Here is a 24,714-nt window from a genome sequence, read left to right on the forward strand (position 1 = left end):
AAAATAACACATCAGCTTTAGGCTGCTGTTACCTCCAGCGCGAACGTAACTAAAGTCACAAGTGCGTTATCCCTGCGCGTCCCGAAGCTTACGCAAGGTCCCGCCCTCTGGTCTCTCAGCCAATCAGCGACGTCGCGCGTTCTCACAACCAGAGCGCGGATACAAGCTGTCTCTTTACTGAGCTGTCAAATCAGATTTAATCCGATCCTAAGCGCTGCGCTGTCTCTGCGTCTCTCCGCGCTGTAGCCTGCGTTTCTCACTCGATCTCTAAACACCTCCCAAAGTTGGGACATGGATCAGACGGCAAACTCCTTTGGATAAAGTCGCTTAACTTCGGATCAGAGAGAGAGAGAGAGAGACGCGCTCGGGCTTCTGCAAAGTTCTCCAGCGTGTGTCTGCAACGCACGCGCGCGCACACTTTAATAATAGTAATAGTAATAATAATAATAATAAACGACGGGTATGGTGCTGAAGAGCAGGTGAGATCGGAGCAGAACCGAGCCGGAAAATGCAGAAGAGCGTTCGCTACAATGAGGGACACGCTCTGTATCTCTCCGTGGTGGCGCGCAAAGAGGGCATCAAGCGCGGCTACCTCAGCAAGAAGACCACGGAGAACAGCAAATGGCACGAGAAGTTTTTCGCACTTCACCAGAATGTGCTCTTCTACTTCGACTCCGAGCAAAGCGCGCGACCCTCAGGCATTTACCTCCTGGAGGGCTGCACCTGTGAGCGAGTCCCGGCGCCGAAAGTGTCCACAGGGAGCAAGGAGACACTGGACAAACAGGTGAGCTTCCGAGGATCAGCGCTCAGCAATAGACGGCTTTCCATTTCCATCAGCTTTGCTGCTTCATTTCAATAAGAACAAGGCTGATTCTTGAAAGGTTGCTGCAAAACTTTTGTCTAGAACACAATGATGCTTTCCTATTGGGTGTTGCTGTAGCGTAGCCATTGGATACACAGTATTAGCTAAATAATGGATTTTATAGTATATTATTGCAATGCATTAACAACCATGTTTTTAAAAAAAATGTCTGCGCAAAGACAACTGCAATTATTCTCTACTTTGTGCAATACCTTATATGCACATACAAACACCCACTTACACATATACTGTACACTCACTGTTTACTCAGATATACACATATACAGTACAAGTTGACCGGGTCTTCTCGTTTAAAGCTTATAATTGTACTGTTGGCCCTACGTTAACATGCATATGACAATAAACTAAGCTAAACTAAAGTAAGGTTTAGGCCCTGGTAATCATAATCAGCTGGTGAGTTTGTTAGATCAGGGATACACTAAACTCCAAATAAACTCCAAGACTAAGGTTAGAAACCCATACACATTACCATTTTAGATCTAAATAGATCTGTATGCCAATGAGGCAGAACCGGTGTCCTGCTGGATAATAGATTCTCCCATAAAAGCGTTTGGATTCAGTGCCATCCTGTCAGCTCAGATCCATGGCCTCAGTGTGAACAGCAGCCTGTTGCATGGTGTCTTTCTATAGAATCATGCTTTACTAATGTATGCACATTTCTGTAGGCTGCAGTGTATACCATATAATGCTCACCCATTAGACTTATTCAGAAGATATGAAAAAATGTATTTAAACAATATCTGAACTATGTTATGCACATACAAATAATACAGAATTGTTTCTCCAGTCATCTATTATTTCAAGTGATTTCATTTAAAAGGGGCATTAAGGTCAAACTGGGACTTTTTGATTGTGCAGCATAACAGAACACAGTTATAAGAATAAAAACTTACTTATATATTCCCTTGCTAGACTAATACACTGTTTTACTAGTACTTTGATACCAACAAGGTATCCAAAGAAAGGTTTCTCAGTAAACCAGAGCCATGATTAGCTTACCTGCGTCGCATCTAAAAAAAACTCTGGCCTCCCAGGAACTCCTTAAATGTCCCAAGCTTGTGGAAATCATTTGGAGAAAAGCCATGGGATGTGGCAATAACAGATCCAACAGAGCGATGTGTCCTTCCGCAAGTTGCCGACAAGTTGTCTGTCGATGTTCAAGGATGAGGCGTTGAAGTCTTCTGTTAATGTCAATCAGTTTTATGCCTTTATTCATCAGAAATTTCATCCTAAGCCACAGTTTGACTTGAACGTCTTCATGATGTATAAAGATAAAGATAAGATGCTGATGAAGAAGCTTAAGTTTTGGCTTAGTTGTACATTCATTGGATAAAACCTGGACAAGGCCATGTCTGTATTACATGCTGAATACCCTGAGATGTATAGGCAACATCTTTTGATATCAAAGTTTGTATACCTCAGTGTATCAGTCTGTTGTCTAAGAGAGGCATCAGAGATGGAATATTCTTGAATCAAATCAGCCTCGTTTGTCTTTTATTATTTTCTGACTGTGCATCCTTTATGAAATGACAAACAGTATAATGACATAATGAGTGATGAGTCAGAGCAGCTTTTAGCATTGCGAGTATTGCGCAGAGAATTATAGAAATATAGTTGGCTTCTTGTTTTGAAATTTGTGCCTCTGCAGCTGCCTTCCTGTGCCAATTAGATGTGTTCATTGACGAGCCCTGGACGCGAGTGTGCCTGTTGAATAGTCTACCTGTGATCATTCAGAAATTTTAAAGGCATCGTCGTTAGTCCTATTTACACTGCAGATTTAGATTTGTTGAGATGCACTCCCTTTGATCTAACACAAAATGCATAAAAATGTTGCAATAAAAAAACGCCTAATATAAATATGTGAGAAATATGTGATCCTAACATCTGATCTGTTTCATGTAAAAAGGTTTTCCTTTCTGTAAAGTTTGGGCTTGCAAAGAAAATGAATCCAACTCCATGTAAACTGATATCATGTGGCCTAAAGGATATGAGAATGGCACCATGTTCAGTTCATAGAGTCTTGCAGTCGGGTCTGACTTCTCTCTACTGCATGAACACAGTTGCTCGTCGACTAGAATCCTCCACTTAATCACACACCCACGGACGCCTCCACTGCGTCGACACACACACACACACACACACACCAAAATAAATCTAGACTAGCCGATAGAGGATGCACACTGTTATCCGCACTGTTAGGGTGCTGCAGCTCTTGAGGAGATTACACAAGGGGAAGATAGTAAAAAAAATCATTAGCACAGTTGGTTACAGATAAACAGTTTGTGGAGTATAAGTGGTCTCAAGAAATGCTTTCTCAATGAAGGCACAAAAAAACAAAAACAAAAACATTCCGGTTGTGGTTCTGTTTGTGTGTCTTTTCTGAATTATAGCTATTGGTGTCTCTTTGCTCTTACTCAGTATTATAGATGATTAATTAATGACAAACACATTAGATGAGGAAATACTACAGATTTAGACACTCACATGTATAAAACTGCTAAAGTAGTTACAGATGGAAGTAATTAGGCACTGTGTATTGTTTAACAAATAGCTGTTGTGGGTCACCATTAGTTTGGGTTTGATGATTCACTGTAGCCTACACACACATAATCAGTTTTAATCACAGTTAATCAGTGTTTTAATCACCCAAACAGAACACTTCATGTCTGAGCCCATATAAAACACATTTCGTATGACTATAGATTTTATGATTATAAGAAAAATAGCTGTGAAAAAAACAACTATGAGTATATGCAGTGGGCATCTGCTACTCAGGCCCCCCTCACACTGTGACACAGACCATGAAGTTCCCACTGCATCCTAAAAATATCGAAGAACGTGGTGGGAACGGGGTCAAAGTGGAAAAATGTCCAACTTTCTAGTCACGTCCCTGTCAGGTTCTTAATGCTAAACCGAGTTATTATTATTACTTTAATAATAGTATTGTTATCAGATCTCACCCAATCAGGTGCTTATCATATGCTTACTATGTTGTCATGAAGTGGTGGCATGAGGAATCGGATCCAGTATTAATACAAAACGTGACATAGACACGCTGATCACCTGTATATGAACTTGATGTGATCCTCTACAATGTTGCATGGACCTACTGTACTATGGTCATAGCACAAGCCTGAAGAGGTCGTTGTGGGAACTCCATTGATGACGTAGTGACAGCTCAGCCAGAAACCCAGACACCTCTATGAGTTGTTAGTTATGCCATTAACTGCTTAATGCCATCGTTACTACAGTACGTCCTTGTTAAGTTCCTCCTGCATCTTGCTTCGACCATGTCCTCACCAGGCAAAAAAATAAATAAAAATGTGGCAGCTTCCTGTCAAGGGAGACAATGCAACATCTTTACTGGTTTCTACTGCATTCCTGTCAAGATGTACACATTTTATGGCATTCACCCAATTTTTTGCAGATGTAGTGGGAATGTAGCTTAGTGTGACTGGGGGTTAGACATGCAGCATAAAAATATACTAGAATTTTTAGCATAGCTTTTTTTTTCTCTCCAACATTTCATGTTATAAATGGACTTATTTGCAATTTGCAATAACATTCCTTTTTTAAAATTTTTGTTTTGTTTACTTTCTGAGATAGCAGAGAAGTAAGCCTGAAGGTCTATCATATTCATACAGTAATATTAATAGTGTTCTGGGGCAAAACAAGAAATATTAAGCTGAACTACCAAATGGGATTTGTAGAATAATAGCACCCCAGGCTGATAAAGGGGAAAAAACTAACTGAAAAACAATTATAGGAAATAGAGGAATTTATAGGAAATTATATAAAAGTGGAACCTACTGTATATTATGATTATAATGTAGATTTAATGCACATTTTTAAATGTATCATTTTTAAGTTCTCTTAATCCTTAACCAGGGCGGCACGGTGGCTAGCACTGTCCTCTCGCACCTCCAGGGTCTGGGTTCGATTCCTGTCTCGGGTCTGTGTGCATGTGCATGTTCTCCCCATGCTTTGTCAGTTTCCCCCCACAGTCCGAAGACATATTAGGAAGATTAGGACAATTAGCATTCCTAAATTGCCTGTACTGTGAGTGTGTGTGTGCCCTCTGATGTATTGGCACCCCATCCATTGGCACCGCTTCTCATCGTGTCCTAGGCTTCAAGCCTCCCGCCACCCTGTACAGGATAAAGCAGTATAGGTGATGAGTGAGTAAGTACTGTAAATATTAACCTGTTGAATTTAATAAAATGTACAAAGTTTCAAAGAATAATTGAGTAAAAAAGTGCTCGACTGTCCTTGTACATTTAAATGTTCAGTAAACAGAGAAAATGCACTGATCAGCTATAACATTCAGCATTAAATCCGGGGCAGCTCTAGCACCTCAGGGCATGACTACTCTGGGGTGTTCAGTGATGCCTGGCACCAGGACATGCTGTGGAAGGTGGGATGGGGTCTTTGTGGATCAGAGTTATTTGTCCAACACATCCCAAAGGTGTTTAATTGGATCAGGATCTAGGGACTTTAAAGGCAGGGTTAGTGGCTTTGGGCTCTTTGCCTGCAGGGCAGACTGTGATGGGTATTCTGGTGCCTTTCTATTGTGGCCAGTATTGACATATTTTGTGCTGCATTGGCTTTTCTGTAGGATTGGATGGCCTGTGGTGCCCATAGGCATGGGGGATCCTTGGGTGCCCATGATCCTGTCACCAGTTTACTGGTATATAGATGGTGGTCAATTGTGCTCATTTCACCTGCCAGCGGTGTTCATGTATATGTCATTATACATGTATAATCATTATAAACTAAACCAGTGCAAGGTTCATAATCCTTACTGAACAGGAAAAAATCAGAAAGTAATAAAAGAAATCCATGCCCTTTACTCAGTTTCAGTATTTCCATGTATAAAAAGTATGAAGTCAGGAATAAACCTCTTGACTACAAGTGCAATTTTTTAAATCACACTACCTGTAGAGTCCTTAATGCTCAGTAGACGTATCAGAGATAATTAAGGAACCAGGTTAGCTGGCAAGCCATCATCTTGATAAATGAGCAAATAAGCTGTGTATTAGAGGGGACTAAATGCTTCATAATCCATAAGAGGCTCAAATAATGAGTTAGGTAGAGAGACAGGACAAGAGGGGGATGGTACCATGATAGAATGTGTTTATTATGAAGCGAGCATGCTGATCATCACTGTGCGTTTTACTATCTTTAGCACCAAGGCTTAGTATCCTGTCATACAGTGAGCTGTAGTGCTCAGAACGAGAAAACAATACATATCAAGGCCATTTTTTTACTACATTAAGAGCTTCAAATGCTATAGCTTGTGCATGAGAAACAATTTGTTCTCACATTTTGGTCAGTTTTCATTTACAGTATAGTGATGCAATGATGCATCTTTGTCATGATTTATTGTCACTGTCATAATTTTTAAAGATAGCTGTGTAAGAAAGATTTCAGGACATACATTAATGTCTGTGTGCATGTCTTACATTTTTCCCAGCATATTTTAAGCAACTCCAGAGCACGATTTACTTATTTAGTTTTCTTATTTTAAGTACAGTGTGCACGTTTTAAGTATTTCATATGCATGTTTTTTGTATTTCAAGCACATGAACAAAAAAAAATAAATGATTTGACGATTTTGGGGTTCTGTGCTGTAGGACTATAGACCTCAATTCCGATACATTGGGATGTTAATCTAACTGTTGGTTTAAAAAAAAAAAAAGCCATTTGTACTTTATATTTAAAACTGGTTTTTCCATCACACTTCCTCTGGTGATGCTGAATCCTGAGTGGCTAGAATGGATAAGAGGGGAAATGTATGTTTTTAAATTGTTTCTTTGGGCACTTTCAGCCTATCACGGTAAAGCATTTATTCCAATTTCTTCACTTTAATCTACCTTATTTAATTTAATTTAGTTTAATATAAAAAAATGAGGGGGGGCTCAAGACTTATCACAGTACTCACTCACTCGCGGGCACCTGGAGCCTATCCCAGGATGCATAGGGCACGAGGCAGGGTACACCCTGGACAGGGTGCCAATCCATCGCAGGGGATGTTTTTCTGCAAAGGGACCAGGACGAGTGATCCGTGTAAAAGAAAGAATGTTATTGCATCTAGAGATTGTTGTGAATGAACATTTCAGAAGCTCAGTAGTTTCTGAAATACTCAAACGATGTCATCGTCATACAGTATATCTCCCTCATTATAATGTTTGATGATAACATTAATGTAAGACTGCACCGCTGCCACCTGCTTGTCCTCTGGATAAATTCCTGATAGCACAAGTGTTCCTAATAAACTGGCAAACAAGTGTGTATTTGCTTTTTACTCCATCACCCCACTGTGCATTTACATGATGATGGTTATTGCATTTCTGAGCACACAGCTGTTAAAGTGTGATGCATGTTTACATTTAAATATCTCTATATAATAAATAATATAATACTGAACCTGCAGTGTACCATGTTATTGCATTCTGAAAGCTCCAGCTAAAATGTTCTTGATGCCTACACTTTGCACTGTGGTGTATTAAAAACATTAGTAAGTCCACCCATCAAAATGGTTTATAAATATTCCAAGGCACACAGAATCCCTTTGGGTTAACTCTTGCATTTACAGCACATTTACAACATTTGGCAGTGATTTTTGGTCTTGGTCCAAAATATATTTTTATATTAGGTCAATATGAGTACTACTGTACTTAGCCAAAAAAAACAAAAATTACAGTATGTTAGAGAGGAGTTATAAGTTGTTTCTATAGCTTATATCATTTATGTACTCATTTAAGTGTGAAGATGTAGGATGGACAAATATTGACTTAGATGTGAGGACAGCCAGGAGGGGTTCATACCACCACCTGAGTACCAGGACAGTCTTCATACATGACTTGATAAAGTGGATCAAATCGAGGCCTGCAAGTGGCTCAAAGAGGTTGTGGTGCACAGTGGGGCTCGATAAGTGCTTTCAGGCAGGGTGCAAGGCTGTTTTTGGCTTTGCAGGCAACCTTAAGTAGAACTGTAGGACTTGATTGTGGTCTTAACACTTCTTCTGAATTATTGCTATTTGTGCTTGGGCTTATTTTAGTGTTGACTCTGCTTTTGGTCTAAATATGGTCTTGATCTAGCCAGAAAGACTGTAAAAATATTGTTGGTCTTTTCTTTATGCATGCATATTTTATAAAAAGTGATTCATTTTTCTAGAAGAGGGGTTGATCATTGGTCCCATGCACAAGTGAAATGAACTAATGTAGAAGAATTACAGTAACAACTCGCCTGGGAAAGGATTTGATTGTTTATTTTTTACTTAGTGTCACTTTCATTTGGACTCAAACCTCTAAACATTCCTAATGTCTTGATTTAATCTCGGCTATTCCTGGTTGTGGACATGTCTTGGATTTGACAATGACGAGCTTGACTACAGCCCTAAGCAGAACTGTTTTAAACCTGATGCAGGCAGCTGCAGGAAGACAGTGCATATAACACAGCAGTGGGGGCGATAAGGATCACTGGCATCATGACAGTGATGAGGTCATTTTGCTATTTAGTCATTTATACACCTGTTTTATGTTTGTTTCATTTGCTAATTCATGTCATGGAGAGTTACTGTATAGTCAGGGAGAGAGAGAGAGAGAGAGTAGAGTGTCCATAACACTGGTGTAATCTTAGTGAGAGATTAGTCCGGTCATGTGACAAGCCTAATCTCTTAGCATTAGTGCACTATACCTAGTGGTGTTGGGGCTTTATTTTGTGACACCTAGCTCATAATATAAAGCTTTACATGGGTTTAAAATAGACAAATATAATGAAGGCTGCTTTAGAGACAAACAAGACGTGCTTACTTATTTCATTCCATAAACATAGCTGTACACTATTCTGAGGAAATAATTCTGTGATATGATTGAATCAGTGATATGCTTCATTGGAATACATGATGCTGTTACCAAAAAACAAACGAACAAACTAACATACATTGATTGTTTGATTTTTTGATTGATTGATTTTTTGATTGTACCTTGAAATGTAACACAATATATATTTTTTTCTTAATCTCTTTTGTATGGGTGTGACCTGGATTTTCTCTCAGGCGTATCCATTCTTTCTCTATATCACCAGATATACTTTGACAAACAGTAAAATCCAATATTTGGCTGATTGAATTCATGTTCTAGACCTAGTTTAGACAAAGTGTAAAAAATTACAAATAGAGAAAAAACTATGGAGCGACACGGCAGTTTCACAGTGAGAGGGAAGGTCTAATCCTGGGTCTATTCCTAAACCGCAGCCATGACCAGTATAAGGTGCTTGAACAAACATACAGTATACAGTATATATATATATTATACCATATGGGTGATGATATCAAACCATTTTAATGTCTTTTAAAATAAAAAACAGAGAACAGAATTCTCACAGGCTTCTATAATAAATAACTTGCATTGCTATTAATGTGTTATCCCACATCAGCCTTTAAGTAAAAAGGAAGACCAATGATATACCATAACCGGTCGGATTTAGGACTTTTCATACTGTTCCACTAATGCTCTAAAGTTTAAACAGGACAGGAAGTCATGCATATTAGCGGAGAAAATTTAAAGTGTGCCGTGGTCATTTATGAAATTAAATAAATGAATTTCCAGCCTTTATTCATCACATATACATTACTGCATAGTGAATTCTTTTAATCCTTGCATATCCCAGCTTTTTTTTGTTATGAATGGTCAGCCATGATATAGCGCTCCTGGAGCAGACAGGGTTAAGGGCCTTGCTCAAGGGCCCAACAGCAGCAATCTGGAGCTTTTTAATATATATATATATATATATATATATATATATATATATATATATATATTTCACTTCATTGAGTCCTGAGATTTGTCTCTGTTTGGCATAATTTCCCTTTCAGAGTTTACGAAGCTGATTTCCTAACTGGTAGAAACTTGAATGGCATCAATTAACCTTTATTATTACAAAAACATTTACAAGGAACAAACCAGCATCCAGTTCTTACATTGAGAGAAAAAAATGTCACCAATAAATGCTAGAACAATAGTGTTTATAGTGTTTAATATTAAATAAACCTGAAACAAATTTGTTTTCCCTGTAATAAAAAGGCAGGTGAGGAAAACCCCAGTAACACTTGGGACCTTGTTGTTTTGATGGATGCAGTTTGGAAAACTTCCCAGCCATAATCTGACCTTTTTATCTGTACTACATTTCTTGCTATGGTCTGTTTTATTATTATTTTAATGACTTTGTTTCTATGGTAGATCGTGTTTTAAATAACTACAGTACGACTACAGGGCGGAAATAATGTGGATGAAAACTGTAGGGTTAGCAAGAGCCTAGTCCACTGGCATTGAAACTGTTATTGATTGCTTTCAATCTACAGTACGTGCAGTGTCTATAATAAAACAGTAACCTTTTCCTTGTTATCTTACCTTCGCTTGGTGAAGATCATAAACTCTGTACTGTAATGTAAAGCCTGAAATCAAATGTGTTGCATCATTCATCATTACGGGTGAACCTCTTAGTGAAATGGAGCGCATGCTACTAAATCCTTCTAAGCAACAATAGCCAAACATCTGGCACACTAAAGCTAACCGATCTCTCAATTTACTCACCCTAATACCCAGCTGCATTTATTCTCAGAGTGAAATCTGCACTGCTGCGGGCTTCCTTGTTACCTTCCTCATCTCAGCATGTTGTCAATTTGCACTACAGCTGGCACTCAGGCTGCAGTTGAGTTGCTCCATAGCTGTAGTGTTTATTGCTGTACCAATTGTCTTGATTAGAAACAGACATTGTTGTTCCTGGGAATAAAAGAGTGTATGAGTAAATGAACCCAAAGGCTCATGCTCAACTCTCACTGGTGCCATGATAGCTCTTCTGAGACATCTGCTAAAACTGAATATCATCTGCTTTTAAGTATTGATTATTTCAGATCATTTCTAGAGACCTCATCATGTTTTGGGCACTAGCTTTATAATGAGAAGTTTTTTTTCTAACTTTTAAAAATAATAAAGATTATAGTTGTAAACTGTAAAGGAAATGAATAAAAGGCAAAATGGTATCTTAGCAAATTAATAAAAGAAATGGTGTGCAATATATTGCATGTAAGACTATTTTAAAAATTTCTATAATGGTAGAAATTTATAGGTATTTATTCATTTTAAACTTAAATTGTCTTATTTTATTAGCAGACTGAACGGCTGTCAGGAAATAATGTGTTGAATGCGGCGTTTCTCATGAATGAACTGCGATTTCTCATGAATGAACGTGTGAAACTGATTGCCATTAACATACTTTAAACTTTTAGCCTCAGTAAGACTTTTAAATGGTACAAACATTGTAAAGAAGGCTGTACGTCTATGAACGGCACACTGCAGTCATTTCTTTGAACATTTAGCGAGTGAAATGCCTTACCCTTGAAAATGAACACATGATTTGTCGCCAACATGGACACCACTTGCATATTACAGGAACTTGACTGGCCATTACTGCCATATCTCTGGACTGTCCTGACTTTGCTTTAAACCATTACCTCTTGTTTGGGCCATTAAAGGAATTCCCCTGAAGCCAGCGAGGTTCAGTCGTAAAGCAGGCAGCGGATCATGCTTCTGGTGTGCTGAGAAAACTTTCTACCTTGATGGTATCCAAGCACTAGTGAAACCCTGTGATAAGTGCATTAGTGTAGCAGGGGATTCTATAGAGAAATAAAGAGTAATAACCGAGTTCAGTTATTCTACACAATCAAAAGTCCCTGTTTGACATGAACGCCTCCAGTATTTCTGATTTGCGCTATGTCAAGATAGATTTAATCCCAAACCGCACCATCTATGTGTATTTATCATCATCTTTCATAACTATACAGTACCCAGAATTTACATTTAGTCTTGTGTTTACGTCTGTCAGCATTGAGAATGTGCCGCATATAAAATTAGTGCAAATCCTTCAGACCATGAAACTCAATTCCCGATCATTGGCGTTATGTAAGTGCCCCTCTTTATCAGTGTTCACCGAGAAGAAAAACCAAGAGGAAAAGGGTCTTAAACGAAAAATGATGAGAACGTAAATTACAAAAGAAGCCAAGTAAAAGGGTGTTATTAAACACAGTCTGCGCTCTCAAGACCATGTTACCATGGAAATGGGTTTTGCTGACGGAGTTTGAAAATACATTCAACGTTTGTTAAGAAACATTATGCAAGAATTGCTCTCTCTCTTTCTCTCTCTCTCTCTCTCTCTCTCTCTTTCTCTCTCTCTCTAACTCTCTCACATAGACTTGGCAAATCTACAACTCTGATTACACGCTTGAATATGTGGAAGTGCGAGTAGTAGTGAGGTGGAACCCAGCAGGGACGGAAGGCATTGTTGATAAGGCGGTGTAATGATCGCCTGGTTAGTCTCTGAATTTGCTAAACATATAACGAAGATATGCATTAATCATTTCTGTGCGATTAGAGAATAAGAAAGCATTTATAAGTTAGGCCCATTGTCTGGTTCATCTTTCTATATAAAAAACAATATTTGACATTATTTGTATCACTTTAGAATCTTACATTAATAGAATTATTCTACAAATTGAAAAGCTGTTAAAACAACAACACCAACGCTATTTATCAGGTTGAGAATGATTCAATATGAAATCTGTTTACTGGGTACGGCGCACTGGCATATTGTTGCGACGTCAAGTGTGTTTATGTCTGAGAAATCAGGCTTGGTGGCTGTGGAAGAGAGCTGGATTTCCGAATGGAGTGAACATTCCATGGCATTTTTCCAGTTCAGGATTTTATGAGTTATAATGCAGTGGATTGCAGCACAAGCACACAGCATGAGTTGAAATGCAGCTGTCTGTCTGTCTGTAAGTTGGGGTTAGGTTAGGTAATATTTTTCCCACATTATTCTTATGCCGCTGATAAGACATTGGGATTATATTGGTTAAACATAATCATTTCATTTTTAAGCAATAGACATTCGTGATATATTGTAGATATTAAAGTTTAGCTCTCCCGTCTAATCTCACAAGGAGCCATCATGATATATTACTGTATGTAGCCGTTAAGAGTTTTTCGCCAATTCCAAAAACGTTTAAATGGTTTAAAGCAGCCAATCTGCTTATTCCATTATTTTTATTAAACTCCACCATTAGCACTTTTATTTAGCTGTGATTATTCAGGTCTAGTGTGCTATTCGTGTTATTACAGAATATGCTAGAAGAGTACGGATCTCCCCCCCACTCCTCCCCTACGCCGCCCTCACACACCATGATAGAAATGCTATCATCATGTCAGCAAGTAGTGACCAATACTTTGAGGATTTTATGTTCAAACCATCACAAACACAAAATTATTGGCACCTTTCAAGAAAAATTTACAAAGATTGAATGCAGTGAGAGTTTTCTTTTTCTTTTTTTTTGGTGAAGGGTAATTTTTGTTATTTTTATCATTTAAAGTATATCATATAAATCTCTGGTGCTCTGAATTCTTGATATCATAAATTATTACAAGAGCTTCTGGACCACTTGCAGCAAAACAGCCCCACAGCATAATTAATTTACAAGCACAGTGGCAACAGTAGCGTCATGCCTTCTGTGTTCTGGCTTGGCTTAATTTTATGATTATTATTATCATCATTATTATTATTTTTATTATAATTATTTGTTTTAAATGCAATATTAACTGCTTTTGTTGAGTGCAGTCTCATATTTGTAAAGCAGAGAAACTCTCTAGTATGTTTTAGTATATAGTCAGCAATTAAAAATGTTAATAATGAAATACTATTTATTCTTATTAATTAATAAGTTTCATTGTATATAATTATCTTTTGCCCATTAATATAAACTTTGCACATTATTTTGGGTGTTTGGGTATATATATATATATAAATTTGTAATATATCTGGGGCAATTCAGGGGAAAAATATGCATAGTCAAAAGCTCCATTTTAAATACCTTTCTAGCCAAAACTTTTCCAGTATTCGACATAAAGTCAATACTTGAATTCTTTTAAAACGTCTCAGTGTGATACAGTGTATAAAGTGTGGAGCAATATAAGAAATATAAAATAACTTTTATGTTCACAAAAAGCATTAATATGTCTGAAGAAAAATCAGTAAGAAGTGCTGTGTTGCCTTTCTGCAAGTTTCTGTAAATAACCGGCGTGATGGCCGTGCACCGAGGTGAATTTCAGCAAATGATGTAGAGAATCTGGTCAAAATCAATAAGATGATGCACAACATATTATAAGTAATGCTGTGTAGGATGGTCGACTAGCAAAAAAAAAAAAAAAAAGTTGTCAAAAATCTATGACTGCACAGTTTTCAGTGTGTATGCTAAGAGCGGTGACATAAAGCATTTTTAAATCTATTTGTTCCAGTGATGTATGTTTATTCCCTCCAGATATTTACTGTAGCTGCTACAAAGATCATTCGCTTTAAATCTAAATTTCCCAGGTGACAAGCCTCACTGTATCAGTATACATGTGTGTTACTGTTTATTACCAGCTCTTTTTTTTTTTTTTTTGAATAAAGTACTGTAGGCTGGGACAGTGAAGACAGTATTCATATTGTTAATAAAGAAAGAGCAGCTTTGTGTATGCAAAACAGCAACCCAGCAGGTTCAAGGTGCAGTATACAGAAAAGTCAACTGTATGTGTCCTCTTCCATAGAAACCGCTTTTGTTTTAGCTACACAAACTGGAAGTGAAAGTTGACTGATACATGACGCCAGTTACGTAGTACGCATGGCACCTGTTAACATTCATACTCTCAGGTCATGTGGTCATCATTAACTACAGATTGATAGAGCTACAGTGAATCAGCTAATAAAGTTTCATTAGGAATTATATTTCCTTTTTTAAAAAAAAAATATATATATACTGTATAATACAGACTCAAATGAGTCATATCCTGTTTTAGACACTTGAGGCTTGCAACACATTACCCTGTAGTAAGCTCCGATATGTAATGAGAGCAGTCTTGTCTTGACAGTTAAACCTACTGCGGCATTTAAACGGCACTTAAACACCATCTCTGCGCAGCCATCACATCCTTCTCTGGCCTCAAACAAACAGAAATGATCTAACTTGACAGAGATTAAAAGCCAAAACAGAGTATGCACGGAGGGAAATCCTGATGAGACAACAGATCAGAAGTCAGACACAAGAGGCACGAAGGCGTAGACATGGAGGCTGAATGGATTGAACAAAATGGGTTTATGATTACAACATATTCATTTAGGCTTATTTTTATTCACACTGTATGGATGTACTGTACACTATGATGTTGATCATATTCTATAGCAGGCTTGTAAAAACACATTCTCCATGGTGGAGATTCCCTAATAATAGACGGCGTATATTATCAGTCTTTCTTCGGGGCTGGTTGTTTCCAGGCAGCTGACCAGGATTTAGGAACCATCCAGCATGAGAGATTCCAAATAGATCTGTTGATGGTTATGTAAGATCTCTTATTCAGGTTTTGACTGTAGGGCAGCCTCTCTTTAATCGCCTGAATGTAAGGTCAAACACATTTCTGTAAACGAGTGTGAAGTATACTGTAAACTAGCAAATGCCTGCATACTGTATTTGCCATCCGTGTTATCCTTATATGGTAATACCCCTATATAAACATGGAATAGGTCACAGCTTGTTTTTATGCTTCAAGGTATTATTTAAGATCTAAAACCGTTTAAACCGTTACAAGTTTAAATACCACAGGACCACTGGGTTTACATACCGTCACTTGTACATAATAGAAAAAGAGAGGTATGGCTGTTATGGATTGGACCTGTCATGGATCAGAGCTGCTTTTTGACAAAAAAAAATTCTGGAAACTGTGTTTTTTTCTCTCTCTGTATCATTAGATAACATGGATATGTAATCCCACACAAGAGCATGCGTAATCTGGGCTCGCGTACAAATACTAGCCCTGACCTGTTTCCCACAGTGCTGAATATATTTTAGTCTAGAGAACAAAAGCACACAGTCACTCATACAGTTCCCTTGTGCTCTTTTTTGTTCCTGCTGAGCAAGTTGTGCACTTGTGGAAAAGATTTTGCTTATCTGAATTATACGAAGGATGTTACTACGGCAGAAAAGCTGAAAGATGGAGTGACTAACGGGTCATTTTTTCACTGAATACTTCAGCTGAACATAATTCAGGACAAGTGTATAACGGCAGAACTGCATGACACTACAAATGTGCATAAACTATTTTTTTATTTTAAATAAAAGTGTCATGTATTTATAATGGGGCTCATGCTGTAAAGTGGTGTCATCCGAAAATGCTGTAACCTCTCGCAGCCGGAGGTCTAGAGAGAGCTGATTGGCCAAGCTCTCTCAGAGGGGAGGGATGAGAGGTACTTAGTGCTCCCACATTAATCACGGCTCTACAGCCAATCAGGGTCGTCTTTAAACTCACGCACGCACGCGGAAGGAGCGGATAGTGCTGTCCTCTGAGTGTGGAAAAAGATGTCGTCGGCTGGCATCACATGGTTTGGAGGAAACACGTGATAGTCTTCGGCCCTCCCAACTGAGTGGTAGTAGTAGCTTAAATGTGGGAGCCCCCTAGTGACGGGGGAGGAATTGGACACGACTACATTAGGAAGAAAATCTGGAAAAAATCCCCCCCAAGAAAGGAATGTGTAAATGTACAGTGGGCTGGAAACACAAAATGATTTCTACACAGTGAAAGAAAAGCACATATGCAGAAGTGGATGGTATTTTGACTCACTTCTTTCATGGAGACAAGAAGGACAAGGACATCACACAGAGAAACTTCTGTTTTTAAATCTCAGCTGACATAATGCTATTTTTTTTTTTATCAACTAAAAAATCTTCCCAGAATAACATTAGAACACCTAGTGCACCATAGCCTGCTGTGCATGGGGCCCAGGAGGTAAAGAGGTAAAGAGCCCAAGGCTAAAAAACCTACTCCCCAGATCCCATCCTGATTAAGCACTCATGGGAATTTTCCCTAAAAAACAAGTCTGATCTCCAGAGGCCTCACCCTGCAACCCACAGCACCCAAAGGATCTGCTGCAAACATTCTAGTTCCAGACACACCCCCAGAGGGCCAGTAGAGCCACGCCTTCATGGGCCAGAGCCACCACACAAGAACCCAAAAGATGTTTTAATGTTAATGGATAAGTTACTCTGGGTGTCTGCTAAATGCTGAAAAACAAAACATTAAAGTATTTAATGGAAAAAAAAAATACGACTCGCTAACCGAAGATACCTGCCATATGTCTTGTTGGAGGGAGTTCTACAGTTTGGCAGCGTACACACTAAAACATCTTCACTACTTCGATTGTTTTTTTGTTCCTGGAACAGAAAGTCCTTTGTTTGATCATCTTAAACGCCGCTCTGGAGCATATTCAGCCAGGCACCCTAATATATAACAAGGTGCTAGTCCATTTATAGCTTAAGGAACAAATAAAAGCATTTTAAATATTAAACATGAAACTCTCTGTGCTTCATACCATTGGAAATTAGGTGAATGCATGCAAGAGATTTGCATATCCTTTATTTGTCTTAATGTTGAGGATTCTGAATTGAATGTGGACTACAATATGTCTTTGCAGGTTGTTAGTGCAAACACAACAGGTACTGTAGGCTTACACCATTCTCTCCCTCAGACCAGCATGACAATGGCTGATTCAGCTTTCGCTCTGTCATCCATCCACCTGCCTCTCAGCATCTCTATATATTTGCCTTGCAGATTGCGCTGATGATTGTCTTCGGATCTGTTATATAATGCACCACAGGCTCATTTGAATGAAAGAATTCAATATGAAATGCCCACTGTTGTGATATTTTGCACCTCAATTTTAATAATTACTTCAAGTCGGCAAGTTGTGAGTCCACGTTAATGTTTCTCATTAGGCTGAACCCATGCTTGACCTAATGTCTATGCGAAGTGGCGATTATTTTTAAAGCAATTTAACATTTAAAGTGAAATTAATAATGGCTACATGCTGGTTTACTTCTGCTTGGAGTTTTTACACTTGTGACTCATTTTCTGTTGCTGGAGATGGTGGTCCACATGAAAAGCCTAAATATTTCCTTTTCCTAAAAAACAGTTTATGCACAAATCTCACACTTGCTGCAGTGTATAATCTCACATGGATACGTAGATGTGTGAACTAAAATTTTGCAAAAAATTGCTTCGCCATACAAAGCATTTTCGAATTTCAAATCGAAACGAGCGAACTGAATGGCAGTTAAGTTGTGTGTTCGTTCGGGAGCTGTTCGAAACTCGTTTGCATCAGTGAAAAGCCTAGACAAGAGAGTTTAAATTTTTTTTTGCATTTTGTGTAAGATTTAGTGAAAATATAGCATCATAAGTCCCTAGAGTGTTAGCAAGGATGGCAGCAAGAAGAAAATGGAGCTGCTTTCAGTTTAGTTTTTAAAGTAGCCAGTGCCAAGAGGCATCATGAATTAAGGTTTAATGTCTATTTATTTCACAACGGTTTAATTGAAGCAAAAATTTGGAAATCGGTAATATTGCTAATATTTTCGGTTCCTGCAACGGATTATCTGCATTTACATTATTTCGTATGGGACAGTGCGTTTCACAATGCAATGTTTAGACATAAGAACCTGCCTACGAAACGGATTCAATTTGTTTGCCGAGGTACGACTGTAAATGTTTGTAACTGATGAAATCACGTATGTACTGTAAGTAGCGTGTGAAAAAATGTACTGTTAAATGATTTTTGTTCTTCTAACAGTAAAAAAGTTTGTCTAGGATTGCTGACCCTATGCATAATTTCTCCTACAACGTTTGCTAATGAATGAATCAGAAATCAAATATCATGTAATCAAGCAATATAAACCACTTGAAGAATTTATTTACTGCTGACCCAATTTTTTTGGGCAACTGGAATGGATGCTGGAAAAAAAAATGGCTTGCATTGATACTGCAGTCATGTAAGATTTGTGTACTGTATGTAGCATGGGAAGATCAAAGCAGATTCGTCAAGATGTTTATTAGCTTATATTATTTTATGCTGAGGTACCAGGGTGAAACTGAGTCATTGGTTGGGTGATAAACAGACTTTCAAGATTTGTAACATTTTTTTAAAATTGAAATTTAATTAAGATATTAAATCAAATATTTAATGCCCAAGTACAAATATGCCAAAAAATCTTAGGCATGATAATGAAATACACCACTAAAATCAGCTGCTACTGTAAGCTGCCATGATAATGTTAATAGAACAATGCTTCTACATCTGGCTTTGATTTGATTTTTGTTGAAGGTACTCCTCAATCTTCTAATAAAAGCAATATCAGCTCCTAATAGCAAAAAAAGTGCTATTGTTCCATTTGTTGTTTCAACTGCCAACTTTAATGGCACCCGCGTTGTGGTTGTGTGTCCTTTCACAGCACTATTTCCTCATTGTCTTCGGTCATGATGGCCAGAAACCTCTGGAGCTCCGTGCTGAAGAGGAAACTGAGTGCGACGAATGGGTGGAGACCATCCAACAAGCCAGGTATGTTAGTGCTATTGTGTGTTCTTAGATAAAACGTGGTTTGAATGACTGATGTTCACTGAGAGAAGTTTAGCAGGACAGCTCAAAGATGGGACAGCCAACCATGCTAGAGTAAGGATTGTAGCAGTGTAAATCATCTAGCAGCCATAGCTAGAACCCAATAATAAAAAGCACTGAGCTTGTCAGCCCTGTTTTTGCTTTTTTTCCTCTTAGACTCTTGAGAAAGTATTACTGCCAAAGTCATTAACTATAGAGAGTACATACTTTGTTATTGCAGGTGTCCCCCTTGGGCTGCTTGTGCATCATAGGGGGATATTTTTGTCGCTATGTTTTTTTTTTTTTTTTTTTTATTTGATCAGTCCCAAAGTGAAAGACAGGAGGCATGATTTGATGATGTCTACAAAGGAAACAAACACCATCTGCAATCTGAGGCACTCAGTCTTTGGCAGTCGACACTTCAAGCAGGCACTTTATATACAACTGAGGCTGTGGCATTTAGATTTGGCTTGCATCACTAGTGCGATCTGCTGGAATGAGACAGATTAATGGGTTACTTGAGAGCAGATGTGTCTTTGAGTATTGGGACTACGTATCTCTTGTGTTCTTCTGTCCCAGGAGCTTACAGTACTCAGTTTGCTCTGTTGAGCATTTTCCCTTTCAGTGCAGCTCCTATAATACACTGATCAGTCAAAACTTCAAACCCATTAACTTTAAATCTTCTACTGTAGGTTTTGGTTCCACTTGCTTCACCAAATGGGGCATGGTCTCTCAGTCTGCTATGGTGTCTGTCGCAGGCTGGCCTTTGCTCCACATGGGTATAGATGGGCCTGGGGTGACCATGATCATATCACCTGTTTCCTGGTATATATTGGATAATCAGTATTATTTAGTTTACCTACTGTAGCAGTGGTGTTAATTGTATGGCTGATGAGTGTACGTATGCAGTTGTCAAGTTAATGCACATGCACTAAAAAAAATTATTCGTTTTTATTGAGTTTTATTTATTTAATTATTTTGTTTATTCTAAGATGCTACAAAAAGAACTGGTTTACACCGTGACCATGCTGTGGATATCGCTAGGTTTTTGACTTCAGGCTGTTCAAATATTTCTGTCCAAGAAACAATCTCCACTTCCAGCTTCAGATTTTAAAGAACAACTCCTTCTTTTATTTATCACTTATCACTCCCATTTTCAAACACTGCAGTAGAAAGATGCATGACATTATTTATTGTCCAGTACAACCTATTTTATATTGCAATGTGTATTTTGGTCAGTTTTACAAGTCAACAATACATGACGGAGAAAGTGAGTGAGTGCTTTAGTGCCTGGATGCTAATGATGCCTGTATAAAGTGTGTTGCATTTGTCAGCAAAGTCTTTTGCTGTTCTTGGCCTCTTACACATCTTTGTATTCACTCTTTATGTGGTTAAATGTGATGTGATTATGAGCTGTACTCATGGGATGTGGTCATGGCTTTGTGTCTGTTTTATCATATAGAGTACGGTGTTATAATAATCTATCCAATACAGATAGATTGTAGTTATATTTATTTACTAATAGCTCTGGGTTTCAGTGAATGAATGAGTCAGGGGCAGTGTGAATTGAAAAAAAAAAACTGCACAGTAGGCTAAATAAAGATCACAGCTCTATTTCTCCATTTGGTGGCAGACTTCAGTTGATGATAAACGGGATGAAGGTGTTTACTCGACACTCAGTCTATAAGCACATTCAGGTTAACATAGTAAACCAGTAAGAAAACGATTTTAAAAAATGCAACCAAAAAAATGAATGAAGTTTGGAAACCATATGAGTAGATTTGAATATACAGTGTACTGTATATTAAACAAATGTATAGTTTTTTTCTGCTGAATTGAGATATACTGTAAAAATCCACATACTGTTCCATTAGTCCTTTCATTAGTGTGGGTTTGACATGACAGTGTGTTCTGACTGTGTGGGAATTAACTAAGCCCCACCCCCAGGTCGATACCACATCATGGTGGGGCACTTGTGCCAGCCAGATTTGGACTGTGTGACGACGATGGTCTTTTAAAATTCCTTCCTGTCAACGTGCATGGGATGATGCCAAAATAATCATAAGTTTATAACTTTAACATGTTCAATATGTCAGCTTATATGATTATAAGTTTTTGTCTGCAACAATGTAATTGGGTTGCACAATTGGATTGTATAACTGGCTTAAGGCCATCCTCCAGTGTTTATGTAAAAATATGCTAGTAACGGAACATGTTACTGTATAGTGATCCAAGTAATACAACTATACCAAATAATAATATGGATTAAATGCTGTTTTAAAACGAGTATTTAAAAAAAATTTAAATTCACTGCACTTGCTCATTAAAACCCAGTTTGTATGTTAGTTTAACAGAAACAACAGAATGAGTGGCATCATTACAGGTTAAAGATTCTACATAGACATTATAACTGTACAGTACAAGGCTCTGCCAAATACAAAATGTTTCTTTAAGGGACTTCAGTTGGATAATTGTAATAGTAACTCATCTAAATGATTAATACTGAGTAGCACTCTCTTTCTTGGCTTCCCAGTTATTCAGACATTATCATCGAGCGTGAAGTGCTCATGCAGAAATACATCCACCTGGTGCAGATTGTGGAAACGGAGAAGGTGGCAGCCAATCAGCTGCGTACCCAGCTGGAAGACCAGGACACAGAGATTGAGAGACTCAAAGCAGAGGTAGATATATTCTCAGTGACTCATTATAACATATGTTTTACATTCAGTGTGTGTTAATTTACAACTGGTATCATATGTTTTTACAGTTATGTTCTTGTTGTCTTCTTATTTTTTAAATTATTATTACACTTAATAGGATTAATGAGTTACTTAATTGGGACTTAGTGTTTTTGTGGACATAAAAAGGCGGTAAAAGATGTGGACAGAATATGCACAATTATTATTCTTATTATTCTTATTATTATTTTATTATTTATTTATTTTTAATAATGGTCCAGACCAATATTAATCCCATGATTTGTTTAATTATAGTCAGTCTGCTTCTCCTGGTAAAGGTTTTGTTATCAGTATAATTAAAGCCTCCATGAATTAATGAATGAAACAAATGGGACATGCTATGAGAATAAAACAATCCATGCTTGGGTGAAGTGTGTTATATTGTTAAATGTGATAGTTAATAAGTTACTGTATACTGTTGCTAACCACTACGCCCCCGTCCACTACCGCCCCCACGCTAACAATATTTAATATTTTATATACTGTATATACCAACATTATAAAAAGTGTAAAATTACTCACCCACTGCTCTTGAATTCATTTACACAAAAAAACAAGAAACTTTAAATCTCTCTGATGGAAAAGTAAAAGATATAGATTTACTGTATTTTGATTGACGACTTCTTTCAAAATATTAAAACAATCATCTCCTCTACCTCTTTCTACAGAGTAGATATTAAAAGCATGGTGCAATCACACAATGTAGCTATATATACAGTACATTGTAATCTACAGTAATATTTTGTCCAAATATGCAGTGCTATAAAAAAAAAAAAAACAGTCTTTTTTTCTTATTTTTTTTATTTGCTTGAATATGTTTAGAATACACATTATGGAAACCAGCTATTTGACTTTTTATTATTTACACATCCAAAAGTTGAATTTTGGCTTTGGGAACTAGGAACTCAACAGGTTGTGTGATTTTAGCTTAGAAGCGTGTAAATAATTTTCTCTTCTGCTGGAAATCTTGCTGAGATGTTGCAACTCCCATTATATTTAACAGGGAATTACTGTAGCCTTCCCAGTAAATTCGTTTAGTCACCATGGGGACAGAAATCTAGTGTCATTATTTGTATAGAACTAGTAACCTATTATTGCTCACTGCTGAGCAAATGTCAGTGCACAACTCTATATGCTACATCATGGAGTCAGTGTGTCTGTGTGAAATCATTCATCAGTTTTAAGCTGGTTGGTTAAATAAAACAAAAAAAAATTGTTCTACCTACATAAAATGTGTTCTATGCTCTAAAAACCTTTGTTACTATATGTATATTTGTAATGTTATTATTGCTACTGCGAGAGAATAAATAGCTAAGTGGCATGCACTTCATTTGTCACTCAGTTAGTACCTAGTTGGTACATATCTCTCCAGTGGAAAAGGAACAGTGTAGATGTTTTATTTAGGAGTCTATTGTGTTTCTAACCTCAGCCTGGATTTGAGCATCATTTCTGCCGCTGCCGCAGTGATTATCAGAGCCAGTTATGTCCCTGTGTGGCCTTCAAGGAATAGTAAAGAACTAGAATGACCACAAAGTACATTTTTTTAACACAGTGTTCAGAAAAACTGTGGAGAAAGAAAAGTAAGCCTGGAGCTCTGCTAAAAATTACACCTGCCTCCAGAGTTTTCCTCCGCACCAGTACACAGTGGGTTGTACTGTGGTTCCAAAATCAAGGATCAGGGAGGTCGCAGATGCTGCCAGGGAAGCCTTCCATCTCAGCAAGATCCTAAAGTCTCTTGATAGCCTCCAGTTCAACACACCTAACACCAATTGCTCCTGGACCTGCTGTGTCCCTTGCTTCCACCCCACATTGGATGCTCAACTATCTGGAGAGCTTCAAGCTTTTCAAGCCAGCTGCATGGGTATGGCTCAAGGATGAATGGGCTGTCTGACTCCTCCCCTTGCTATCAGGAGAACCTCAGCTTGGAACCCAGCAGCTGCTGCCAAGGACACAGCTGGAGTATCAAGAAGGTGGTCCTGCAGCACGTTGGTGAAGGCTTACCTGGCTTCTCTCTCTTTTCTCCTCTTCCCTAGTTCCTAATTGCTATTATAGAGGTTCCAGGGCTGTGAAACTGCACCATTATTCACACCGCTCCCTCCGTTTTCCCACCTCTCCCCTTGTGGCATGTCTCTCCACAAGTGGGAAGATTCTTTACCCATCAGAACTGGGGAAAAGTCTGGGCAGGTTTGTTTCCTACTGCAGACACTGCAAATAGGCTTTTATTTCTTTGCAGCGTTTCTGCACACCTTCAAAAAACTAACTACCAGAAATGCAACCCAAAAGGTGCCATTATTAGCTGGCTTGTTCAAGATTAAGATCATGCTTAGCGTAAAGGTGTGAGAGTGTGTGTATTTAAAGCTTTGCCTGCTATGCCACTTTCTTGCTCTGGCACATGGAAGTGCAGAAAATCACAGATAAGTCGACTTGTGGTGATAAGACACAGATGACAATCATGATGCATTACCTGCAAATTCAACCTTCCTCCTTAAACTTTACAGCTGTCGCCTACTCGTGTCCCTGTGCCCCACCTGTTTACTTAAAACTGGCGTAATGTTAGGTCTAAGGGCAGTAGTGAATTTTCATTAATAAATG

The 24,714-nt window shown here is 38.1% G+C and overlaps 1 protein-coding gene across 2 annotated transcripts in view; it reads left to right on the forward strand.

Moving 5' to 3' along the window:
* Positions 1–478: 478 nt before the first annotated feature.
* rasgrf2b (Ras protein-specific guanine nucleotide-releasing factor 2b) overlaps positions 479–24,714 on the forward strand; it is a 67,253-nt gene continuing 43,017 nt past the window's right edge. For both annotated transcript variants that reach the window (XM_053481685.1, XM_053481686.1), the window contains exons 1-3: positions 479–784; positions 19,242–19,348; positions 21,918–22,065. In XM_053481685.1, the coding sequence (XP_053337660.1) occupies positions 509–784; positions 19,242–19,348; positions 21,918–22,065 (531 nt within the window). In that variant the 5' untranslated portion in view covers positions 479–508. The remainder of the gene's footprint in view (positions 785–19,241; positions 19,349–21,917; positions 22,066–24,714) is intronic.

This window comes from Clarias gariepinus, chromosome 21 (assembly GCF_024256425.1).
Source record: "Clarias gariepinus isolate MV-2021 ecotype Netherlands chromosome 21, CGAR_prim_01v2, whole genome shotgun sequence".
Taxonomy (NCBI): domain Eukaryota; kingdom Metazoa; phylum Chordata; class Actinopteri; order Siluriformes; family Clariidae; genus Clarias; species Clarias gariepinus.